Raw genomic sequence first — 12794 nt, 5'->3', positions numbered from 1 at the left:
TTTGATGCAGCAGGCCTACCAATTTTTGCTACATTTCAAAATGTAACTTTTTTGACCATGTCCATGTGTGTGTGTGTCTGTGTCAAGGACAAAAAAATCTCTCCCAAGTTTCATAACAATATAATAAAGCAGAAAATTTTAATAATAAATAAATAAATAAATAAATAAATAAATAAATAAATAAATATAAATAAATAAATAAATTAATTAATTAATGCATTTTTTTAAAGATTATTTACAAAGCAGCTTAGCAAAGATTAGATTTAGGCAAACATATTAAAAAAAATAATATTAAAACGTAGACATATAAGACAAATGTCGAACAAATTTTTTTTATTAACTGGAAGAATGGTGCAGATCAAATGACAGATGACAAGAGTTATTTCAGGTGACTATTGTTACTGCTAAATACTGAGGAAAACAAGGCGGACGGTCGAAATAAAATAAAATTTTATTTTATTTTGCTCGATGAGTGACAAATGTCAAACTTTGCTCTCGGATGTTCATTTCTCGAGAAATCTGACACCAGGAGCAAGCTCCACAGAAAGTGGAGTAAGCACAGTCCTTACAGATAGAGCCCTAAAGAGTGAGAGAGAAGTAAACATGGTAAGTTCTCTAGATAAATGCTTCATAGAAAAGGCTTTTAAATCCTGTTTTCCCTCAAACCTTTATTCCATAGCGACTGCGCACTGACACGCGCATGGCCAGAGTTATTGCAGGAATGAAGCCAAATCCATCGAGGAGCGGCAAACATAGACACTCGCCGTGCTTACGAGCCGTCGAACAGGCAAAACAGGGAAAACACCAGAATGAGAAACAACCTGCGCATAAAAACAAGATTTAAGAGGGGTAGGAGCTGTAATGTAGCTTTGATATTTACTTTTCTTTATACAGTAATTCCTCTTATCGACTCTCTGGAATGCTTAATTACTTCTATTTAACTTTCTCTGGAATCTCTCGCTTTCATTTGCCTTAAATAAACGCCACCTGGTGGTATTGTCATTAGGCCTACTGTAATTTAGTTGCAGTATTCCTAAACACATTCTAGAATGATGTATTATTAATTGACCATTGTTTCTGGGATTAAATCTCTGTAATACTGTGGTGTATATTGACATCCCAATAGTTTCAACAATTATTCTATAAATGTAGCATCTGTCATAATAGGCCACTAGTACTTGCTAGTAGATTTTTTAGGTACCACTTATTCAAAATGGCTTTTAAAGAACAGTAGCTCTGACACTTTTCTCTGTTTTAATGTTTTGATTTCTAGTTGTGATGTATAATTTATTTTTACTGGTGTAAAGGTCAACCTTGGTTGTCGTAAGGTGCTATATAAACAAAGGTTGATTGACAGCATATTTTCCAGTAAGCACATGTGGTTATTGATTAAAAGATTCAAATACTTATTCGTTATAATATACTATATCATATCAATTTTTTTTTAGGATACTTGTAGTTACTTTACAACTTTCATAAATATTTAGTGTATTTGCTTTCCTATTGAAGTCTTCTGTCTGGTTATCAACATTTTTCCAACTATCTAGATTTTTGTTTACAAAAAGAAACTAAATGGGGATTTGATACAGATATGATAAACGGTAAGCGATGAGTACCAGACTGACAGTCACTAATAACCACAAAGAACAGAAAAATGGAGCATTAGCACCAAGTTGATATCCTCAGTTATCAGGCTTGAACTGACCTGAATAATAGAAATCAGAGACTAGTGGTGACTTTTAAAATGAGTATGCTAATGTTTTTAATAATTTGTCAGACAGAGACAATAAAAGCACAATGGCAGGTGTTGCCTTGGCTGTAGCTAAAAAATAATTGTTCTGTATGACACTGACACTTTACACTGCTTGGAAAATTATTTGGGTAAAAGAACAGATTTCATCACAGATTTTTTATGAATAGGCTACTCTAAGACTAGCTAAAATTGTGATCCATCCCATTTATATACTCTTTATATATACTTTATGCCCCCCTTTGATTTTTTATTTTCTTTTTTAAATATTTCCCAAATTATGTTTAACAAAGCAAGGAAATTTTACAGTATGTCTAATAATATTTATTTCTTCTGGAGAAAGTCTTATTTGTTTTATTTCGGCTACAATAAAAGCAGTTTTTAATTTAAAAAACAAACATTTTACGGACAAAATGATTAGCCCCTTTAAGCTATACATTTTTTGATAGTCTACAGAACAAACCATCATTATACAATAACTTGCCTAATTACTCTAACCTGCCTAGTTAACCTAATTAACCTAGTTAAGCCTTTAAATGTCACTTTAAGCTGTACAGAATCTATCTATCTATCTATCTATCCACTATCTATCTATCTATCTATCTATCTATCTATCTATCTATCTATCTATCTATCTATCTATCTATCTATCTATCTATCTATCTATCTATCTATCTATCTATCTATCTATCTATCTATCTATCTATCTATCTATCCATCCATCCATCCATCCATCCATCCATCCATCCATCCATCCATCCATCCATCCATCCATCCATCCATCCATCCATCCATCCATATCCGTATAGTGAACTGTTTGTTAATTGTTAAAATTACCCCTTGTTCCAAACCTGTTTGAGTTTCTTTATTCTGCTTTAATACAAAAGAAAATATTTTGAAAAAAGCTGAAAACTGGTAACCATTTACATGCACAGGTTTTTCCAACTACATGAATGGTTACAGGTTTCAGCTTTCTTCAAAACATTATCTGTAGTGTTCAACAGAACAAAGAAAGTTGTAAAGGTTTGGATCCACTTGAGATTGAGTAAATAATGAGTAATTTTTTTGGTGAACTATCCCTTTAACCAGAGATGCCCAAAATACAAAAGACGGCACATTTCGAATATAACATAGCTCTTTGTTTCTTTGTTGTTTCTTGACTAGTGTATTCAGCATTGAACTCCATTGTTTTATAAATGGGATTGTTTATTTTTTTACTGTAATCTGTTTATTATAAATTGCCTAAATGATACAGCGTTAGTTACTGTTTTTCTCAGTCGCTTTGGTGCGTTTCTCACAACACTAGTGCATTTCTGCACAACAGTTAGTGCATTTCTCAAAGCAAATAGGACAAACTGCATAACCAAAATGGATTTTTTTATTCCTTAAAAGCAAGTATTGATGTCAATCAAAGTGTCAGTTACATCAAAACGAAAAGTCCTGACTCCATTGTTTATGAACAAGATAATAAAATGGCTGTCATGTTTTCATTATGACATTTTTTTCAATGCAATAAAGTCAGATTTTAATGACACTTCCTGAAAAAGCTCAAGACAGCACTATATACTATTTGCACAGCCATTTGAAAACTACAGTAAAATCAGACATCACTGCATTTTGTAAGGTATCTGAGTACAAGACACTGAATATGTATGTTTCACATTTTTACTGCATTTGCTCGTTGCAATTCTAATTTATTCACATCATTGTGCAAAAGAATAAACACACCCTTATTTACAACAAACATAAACTTCCTTTGGGTAGAGCTGTGCACAACTTTAAATAAAGATAAAGGAAAATAAAGATTTTTTTTAAAAATAAAATTTGCTAGACAGATTTTGAAAACTAGTTCTACATTTTTGTATGTAATGACTCAAGTTATGAAATGAGGACGATTTAATATGGAGTGACTATTCAGCATTAACAAGTTTAGTTAATTTTGACTCAAATGGCATAAGCAAATGATAATGTTATAAATAGCAGAGAGTTGTATGGAAGCAATTGATGCATGTCCAAAAGCATTTGCAATTAGTTGGAAGGAATGAGAAACTGCTACTATGATGTACACAAATGACTAATTGTTTTGAGAAATGCATGAACTTTTGTGCAAATGTAAATAGTGTTGTGAGAAATGCACCAAAGTGACTGAGAAAAACTGTAATATGATTTACGCAGCCCTCAATCAAGTTTGGTTTTTGGCCCTTTAGAGGAAAAACTTTGGGCACCCCTGCCTTTAACTAACCTTCAGGCTGTTGCCCGGAGTAGCCATTAGGTTGCAGTGTTTGCCCAAAGCTCACAAACTTGCACACATCACACATTCCCAGGCATTAAATGAAAAGAAAACTCCCAAATTTACTCCCTCAAGTAATTACAAACCTTTATCAGTTTCTGTTAAACACAAGATAAGATATTTAGAAGAATGTTGTAAAAAGGTAACCACTGACTCAGAATGGTTACCGGTTTTCAACTTTCTTCTAATTATCTTCTTTTGTATTAAACAGAAGATAGAAACTCAAAAAGATGTGTGACAAGTAAGGGATGAGTAAATAATGACATAATTTTCCTTTTTTGGGTGAACTATCCCTTTAAATCAAATACAAATACAAACTCTCTCAAGTTTTGGCAGCATGTATGGATACAACTCTGCTGCCTCCTACTAGAAACTACTGAATCAGATTTGTGAACTAATGCCAGCAATGTTCAGTAAAATAGTGTAGTTCACCTTAAAGTGTTAATAGCAACAGATAAGCATTATTACAGTAATAATGTACAGTAAACCATTAATGATCACAAAATAAAGTGGCCTTTTCTCTTTCTCAAAAATGCACTGGCACTCCTCTGGTGTTCCCTTTATACACACATCTCAGCAATGCACGACTAGTTTTAACAATGCTATTGTGAGCTGCATCAAAAGTGACATTCTTTAAGAAAATACACCCACAGAGACACACCAAAATCAACAAGACTGAAAGAATGAGTGAGAGAGACTCACACTCGGGCACATTGTCACAGCAGTCGCAGATTCCAGAGCTCCACTGGTCATTGGTCTGTGCTATCATAAACTGCCCGGGCTGCTGAGTGGTCATTCTGTTTATTGCGTAATCCTGCAACAGACATAAACATTTCAGTACATACAAATATGGAATGATGAATGGTTAATTTAGCAGTTCACTGGCCACAGATCAGATGTTATGTGTGTGTTTCGACATTAAATCAAACTAGCTTATCATAACTAAATCAAGTATAATTAAATGCAAACATAACAATGACAGACTGCAATAAACTGCAATGATAAAGTTTGTAACACTGACACACTTAGACCATGATGTTTATTGAAAATGTAAAAATTGCAAAAAGAATTGGAAAACTATTTATTTTTTTATTTTTTGATGATTTGATTATATGTTCTCCCGCGTTCACGTGGGTTTCCTCTGGGTGCTCCGGTTTCCCCCACAAGTCCAAAGACAAGCGATATAGGTGAGTTGGGTAAGCTAAATTGGCTGTAATGTATGAGAGTGTGTGTGTGTGTGTGTGTGAGAATGAGAGTGTGTGGGTGTTTCCCAGTGATGGGTAGCAGCTGGGAGGGCATCCGCTGAGTAAAACATATGCTAGATAAGTTGGCGGTTCATTCCACTGTGGCGACCCCTGATTAATAAATGGACTAAGCCATAAAGAAAATGAATGAATGAATGATTTTATTATAATTTACGGTATGGTATTATTACTGGTATTGCTATACTTGTGGGAACATTTTGAATAGGTACACACACTTGTGTGTGTAAAATAACAAAATATCAAAAAGGTGCCATGTTTTCAGGTACAATTTTATTTTTAGATAAAACAATACCCTGTAACTTGTTTTGTAATGTCTAGAATAGATTTTGAAGTTACATTATTTTTATTGAAAACTAAGCCTATTTAACTAAATATTAAATAAGAACGTTTGTTATTCTGACCATTTGTCATTTTCTGGAGAAAAAAATGCTCTAAATGCCAATGTTAACATGTGTTTATTATATTTTACTCAAACGCATACATAATAAATCCTGTAAATCCACAGGAAGTCCTTTTCTTAAAGTATGAAGGTTTCTTAACATATTTCCATACCTATACAGTAGTCAACATTTGATGTGGATCAATACATATATATATATATATATATATATATATATATATATATATATATATATATATATATATATATATATATACAGTGCTCAGCATATACGAGTACACCCCTCACAAATCTCTCTTTTAAATTCACATATTTAATAGGAAGCTATAAAATATTATATTTGTGCATATACATTAAATTAGTCAGTACAAATGCCAAATCTGGAGCTCCAAAAAATTAGTACAGAAAAATGTATATGTCATAGGAAAATATTAAATACAAATTTAAAAGAGGAAAAATCAAGAGAAGCAAAAAAATTAGTAGGTTGTAATTTATTTTGCTTGAATTTAATTGTATGATCTTTTAATTTCTCAATATGTTTGATGACTAAATATTATATATATATATATATATATATATATATATATATATATATATATATATATATATATATATATATATATATATATATATATACATACATACAAAATCGTTAATCTCAAAATAGATCTTACCTGAATTTGAGATTAAATGATGGCAGTGAAAGGATGGAGATCAACTGTTAAGAAAGTCCCGTGAAAAGATATGAGTAGGATTGCATCTCCATTTAAGTACTTCCCGAAAGTCACTGGTCAGGTAAGTGGTGTGTCACTGCATGTGGAAAACACCCATGACCCTCCACCTGACACTCCATCAACACTGCAGTTTCACCACACTCAACACACTTTTGTCTGTCTTGTACATTTCTGCCATGCTTGACCAAGTGCGAATCATTCAACAACTTCAGTTCACTTCTCTCTTCTGTGTTTATAAAACACATGAACATAATAAGCCAAAACTAATTGTTTGATATAATGTGTGAAGAGATAAGGGAATGAGATTTCTGTTTTCATTATATAACACAACTGGACAGACCAGTTATTAACACCCACACAATAACCTTTCCATATGCAGACAGACAGCTTTACTTGTGACAAAGTAATCCTAAAATACGCAAAAAATGAGAACGTAATGATACTTAACTCTACTGTTTTTTTTTTATATGTACACTTAAAAACTATTTTAGCTGCTTCTATAAACTATTAATTTAAAATGAGCTGACTCAGAACAATACTTGAGGATTTTTTGGGAAAACTTGATACTTGTTTTCTGTTCTATACACTTAAATTTGCAAATACAATTCAATCAACTTAATTGATTTGTGTTGGGACAACAGGACGGAATTGTGTGGAAGCCAGCATTTTGTACAGTGTATTAAGCTGTGTTATAGCATTTAAATAGTTCAGATAAGGATCAATTTGAAGACTTCTGAATATTTTTTGCGATAACACATAATTCGCATGCGACAGATTCCTATAAAAGCTTTTTTATTTTGTAAATATTATTACCAAAAAAATATGTATTATGATCCCATTACTCAGTTAAGATCATTTGACTGAACACTGCTGTCTAATCCAGACAACAACATTCTGAGAACAAGCAGCTAGTTTCTAGTTGGTCAAGAAGGAGTATTTCAATATAACTTCAGCCAAAAATGAAAGCTGTCTTCATTTACTTCTCCTCTACTTGTTCCAAACCAGTTTTCTTTTGTTCTGTTGAACATAAACAAAGATATACTGATAACTACATATTGCCTGTCCCTTATAAAGCCTGATAAGGGGGGCTAAATGGGTGTGTACTGAAGAACTCTTATCAATTGAAAAGGGGTTTTAACCGGTTGCTCCAGATTTTGTTAAACAGGAATAGTGCCCAAAGCATGGAAAGTATCCACAGTTTCCCCCTTTGTGGTATGGAAACCTGAACGTTGGTCAACTGTTCAGGACAGCAATTGGTAAAATACATTGACACACTTTAAGCACACTGTGTTGGAACAACATGAATGAATTAAGTTAACTTGTTAGCTCTTACTGCAAGTGAATTGAACATAAAACAACTAAGTTGTCCCAAAAAAACTCAAGAATTGTGTTGTTTCAGCTTATTTTGTGGTTTCACAAACTAATTTCGAAAGGAGCATGTAATATGATTGACTGCAGCTGGTCCCTATTGCTAATCATTAGCCAGCCAATGGTATTATTCTAAATTCAACATAAATATCCACCCTAACTTCATTCCCTATCTTCGTTTTGGAAGAACCCCCCATCCATCCCTTCTCCCTCCACCACAATTCTATGATCATACAACATGGCAGCTCAGTGGCTAGAACTGCTGCCTTACAGCAAGAAGGTGGCTGGATCAAGCACTAGCTGAGCTAGTCGGCACTTTCTGTGTGGTTGACATGTTCTTCCTGTGTTTGCGTGGGTTTTTCTCAGGTATTTCGGTTTCCTCCCATGGTCTAAAGACATGTGACACAAGTAAATTTAATAATAGTAACACTCACAAGCCCTTAATGTTTACACATTGGTTTTCATAGAGTCGTCTTATTATTCAATCGTCTTATTAATCGTCTTAATAATCACGGTATAGGCTAAACGAATCAGGGGAGCTCTCGAGAACTTCTTGATCTAGTATCCCTCCTAATGCTCATTGACCAGGTGGATGCCTTGGGCTCATCTTTCTCTCTATGTAAGTGTGAACTCTTGAAAATAAGTAGTTTGAACAAACAGTAAACATCATTTTTTTAAGTGCACTTCAATGATCTTTACTGATGTAAAGCAAAAGGCTTTAAAAATAATTGTTTCTCACCTTATGCGGCATGGTGGCGAAGTGGTTAGCAGTTGCCTCACAGCAAGAAGGTCACAGGTTCAAGTCCTGGCTGGGACAGTTGGCATTTCTTTGAGTTTGCATGTTCTCTCTGTGTTCACGTGGGTTTCCTCCAGGTGCTCTGGCTTCCCCGGCAGTCTAAAGATGTGCTATAAATGTATTGGATAAACAAAATTGGCCTTAGTTCATGAGTGCGTGTGTGAATAAGAGTGTATAGGTGTTCTCAGGTCTGTGTTGTGGCTGGAAGGGCATCTGCTATGTAAAACATATGCTGGAATAGTTGGCGGTTCATTCAGCTGTGGCGACCTCTGATAAATAAGGGACTAAGCTAAAGGAATATTAATGAAAGAATGAATAGTTCTCACCTACCTCACAATGAGCTTCTACCACTTCCTTTAGATGCTTAAGTTTATCTTTTGTGCCCTGTGCTGTCAGTTATTGACTCTTAAAACTTTTTTTATATGGTGATGTGGCTCTATTTGTATGTGGTAAGTGTGTATAAAGTGAAGTAATTCATTAGTAAGTAAGTAAAGTTTATCATTTACTCTCCTGTGACTTGTTCCAAACCAGTTTGAGTTTTAATTCTGTTGAAGATATTTTGAAGAATGTTGGAGACCAGTAACCACTGACTTTTCGTTTGTGTTAAGTATGTCAATAGTTACTGGTTTCCAACATTCTTCAAAATATCTTGAAAAGACCCAACTCAAACTGGTTTGGAACAAGTTATGGAAGAGCATGTATGATGATGACAGAACTTTTCTTTTGGGTGAACTATCACTTTACCCATGCGATGAAAACAAACATCAGTCATTTAATCCCATTCTCGACAAAAACAACAAAAGCAAAGCAAGAAAAGCTTAAAAACAAACATTGACATGCCCTTAAATAATACAATGCACACACACAGACTCACACGCACATGTCATTTAGCTATATAAACAAGAACCTTGCACTTTTTATTCAAATATATGTTTTATAACCTAATCCAAGCCAAATTTGTCCCCATATAACACACATAGAAGCAATGTAAAATACAACTAATTTAAATAATGTCGAATAGGTTGTTCTTTAGGCAGCAGTTTCTCAGTGGTCCACAGCAAGGACCATCAATTCAGCTAAAAACCTTGCTTAATAATCTTCTGATGACAAATATTACATCAGTCTATAATGAACTGATGGTGAGTATCTCAACAGCATTGTTTTCCTTATGGGTTGAGCTGCCCCTTTTAATTTGCCCAATAACAACGTTAATCTATAGAGAGGGTGTGTGTGTATCTGTGTTCAGAAAACAGTTTTGATACAATGTTAAAAAATCCAGAAATGATTTTTTAATATTTAACCCTGTACTTTGTAAAAAATGTTGGGCTCCACATAGATTTGTGTTGCGAAGACATGCAGAAATTAAGTTAGCTTATTAGTTTTTACAAACTTAAGTGGATTGAACATAAAACAATTAAGTAGAATTGTTTTGTTTCAGCTCATTATGAAGTATTTCAAACAAAGAGAAAACTTTATTTTTTTAGAGTATTCAATTTGGATAGCTATTTTAGATTATAGTTTCACATAGTTCCTAAAAAAACTAAAATAAATAAATAAATAATCATAAGACTATACAAATAATGAAGCTGAAAGTAGTTTAAAATTTAGTGCAGTTTAATTGAATTGAATTAATCAAATTTTAATAGTATGATGGAAATTTTTTATATAGATGATCATATATTATTGATCGACAATTACAGTGGGTGACACTTTAAAATGACCATTACCACCACGCTTTGTACTGCCGCCGCTCTAAAGGAGTAAGAATATGTTTTTAGGTATGACCGCAGTTTGCAACTATGCTGCCAGGGCGCGCAAAAAGACGGGATGCTAACGGACAGAAATAGCCTATACAGTAGCTGTAAATACTCTTCTACTTGTAAATGAAGATGAAACAATGCATTATAATTACTTCATTAATCATTAAAAACCTGTTAACAAGCTTTATCATTGTAAACTTGTAAAGTGCAATGAGGATTCATTTTGGAAAGTAAAATTAAAGAAATAAAACACAACTAAAATGTAAGTACAAACATACATACAAATTAGTAGGAATAAATAAATATAAAAACAAATATAACAGTGCTTTAGTCTAAATATAGAGAGATGGACAGTGTCATTTTAAAGTGATAGGACTAAGGCACTCAAAAAAAAGCTTTTTCATTTACGTTTACAGTTACAGTTTTAATTTACATTTTCGTTGTTGATTACATTTTACTATCTCATTTTATGTCTCAATTACTGTACATAAATAACAAATGAATAATTAAATAGGCCTATTTATTTAAAGACATTACCAGCGAAACACTGAGAAACTCTCCAGTGCTATTTTTATATAGTCCTACTATAATTTAAGAGAAAGCTGCAAAGTGGGCTTTATTATTTTAATTCTATTGCCTATATTATTTTAATTAATTTCTTCTGTCTCTGTCACTTGCGGTTCAGTGTGCTCGCTGAGCAAGATGCAATATTGAACTTTTTATAGGCTTTAGGCTACAATAATATATAATAATTTAGTTTTTACATATAGTATCGCATCAATTTGCATAGACATTTTTTAGTTTATATAGGCTTAAAATGAGTTATTATTTAAAACATATACACCTGCGTTTTTAATGGCAGATGTGAGTGTCACAATATACTTTTTAAGATAATGTTTATTATTATTATTATTATTATCATCATCATGTAAACACAAAATAATAATAATTAAAATGTATTTATTACACCACCTTATTGGAAAATACAGTGCTTCTCGCAAGTTTGAAATATGCTTGCGGTGGTAGCCGATTGAAACAAACCATTTATCTACATCACATAAATAGTTAACTATTTGCGACAAACAAAACATAATTTTCTTTTTAATAAAAATTGTATTTATTATGACACTTTTCTTTTTTATAGGTTAAAGTAAAAAAAGAAATGCTTTATGCTATTTAGAAGCAATGTGCACCCACTGACAGGTAAAATCTGCTTCTCTCTCTCTTTCAAGTTAAAAGCAAATTTGAATGCCAAGGGATTTTAGATATGTATATAAAATAGCCTATATTAACATCATCAAATTAATAAAATATTCTGCAAATAAGAAATAAATGACAGAAAAATTGTATATAATGATTTTATAGATTTATTAAGATTTTGCTAAAGTAAAGATCCAATGCATTATAATCACTGGGCTATTTCAGCTATGTGTAATCTACTGGTTGTTTAAGAGTAAAGGAGCTGTAGAACATTGTAACATTGCTTTTAAAAACACCTGTGACCCCATACTTGGAATCCTTTTGCTCATAGAGGCTGTCTCTGTGTGAACTGACCATTCTCCAAAGAATTAAAGCAATTGAAAGACAAACTTTGTCTGACTTTATTCAATTTCAGTCTTCACATTAAAATGCATTCCTTGTGAACAGGAAGAAAATAGTTTGCCATTAATAGTTAATCAGTGAATGTGTAATATACTAATAACAGCATTGGCAATGAGGAAGTTTTCTCATATAAAAATAGATGTGCAATCATTTTTATAAGAATGGCCAATTAGGTTTTGAATTGCATAATTACGTTTAATTAAACTGAAGCCGTCATGTTTTTGTCATGTTAGCAATACAATAATCTTCTCTTTACACAGCCAGTCCTCTTTTTCCACCCAAGCCAATCCTACATTACACCCAGAATATCTTCTGAGATAAAACTAGAAGCATTTCAAACATATTTTTATGATTTGATGACTTAACTAAGAAAGTGTTTTAGTTGCTATTTTTATAATGCTCTGAGTTCACCAAAAATAAGAGTCCATTCTTTTGGCCCAACAACAGAATCCGATGAATGGTTGAAAGTTAAATGCATGCAAGTCTTTTGTAGCACTTCTAGCACAAAGAATTTTGTTATTTATTAGAATTTATTTAAATTTGTTTCCAACTCGGAATTTAATCTGACTACAAATTATTAATTTAGATTTGGACAGTATTTCACAATAGGAACGGGTCATATTTGTCATCCATGAATCAATTTAGAGTTTTGATTTATATCTGATCTAATTCTTTTCAGTTATGTGTTCATTAGGAACCCAATCCCGCACAAAGTTTTCACACCCCAGGGATTGATTAGTTCTCAGGGACATGATCTCGACATTCTAAACTATTCATTTACTTAGAAAAATTTATTACACAATTATTGCTGTTTTTACTGGGACAACTT

At 32.6% G+C, this 12794-nt stretch overlaps 2 protein-coding genes across 7 annotated transcripts in view; both read right to left on the bottom strand.

Moving 5' to 3' along the window:
• Positions 1–12794, bottom strand: part of ugt5g1 (UDP glucuronosyltransferase 5 family, polypeptide G1) — a 64667-nt gene that overhangs the window by 32325 nt on the left and 19548 nt on the right. The gene's annotated exons all lie outside the window — the stretch shown is intronic.
• Positions 306–12794, bottom strand: part of ponzr5 (plac8 onzin related protein 5) — a 31973-nt gene continuing 19484 nt past the window's right edge. For 4 of the 5 annotated variants that reach the window (XM_073906632.1, XM_073906631.1, XM_073906633.1 and 1 more), the window contains 4 exons: positions 8547–8713; positions 4743–4854; positions 667–821; positions 319–579 (listed from right to left, as the gene is read on the bottom strand). In XM_073906632.1, the coding sequence (XP_073762733.1) occupies positions 457–579; positions 667–821; positions 4743–4854; positions 8547–8558 (402 nt within the window). In that variant the 5' untranslated portion in view covers positions 8559–8713 and the 3' untranslated portion in view covers positions 319–456. 5 annotated transcript variants of the gene reach the window in all.

Source organism: Danio rerio, chromosome 7, assembly GCF_049306965.1.
Source record: "Danio rerio strain Tuebingen ecotype United States chromosome 7, GRCz12tu, whole genome shotgun sequence".
In the NCBI taxonomy this organism is placed as follows: Eukaryota; Metazoa; Chordata; class Actinopteri; order Cypriniformes; family Danionidae; genus Danio; species Danio rerio.
Note: the sequence above shows the minus strand (reverse complement) of the source record. Positions and strands in the feature narration are given on the sequence as shown.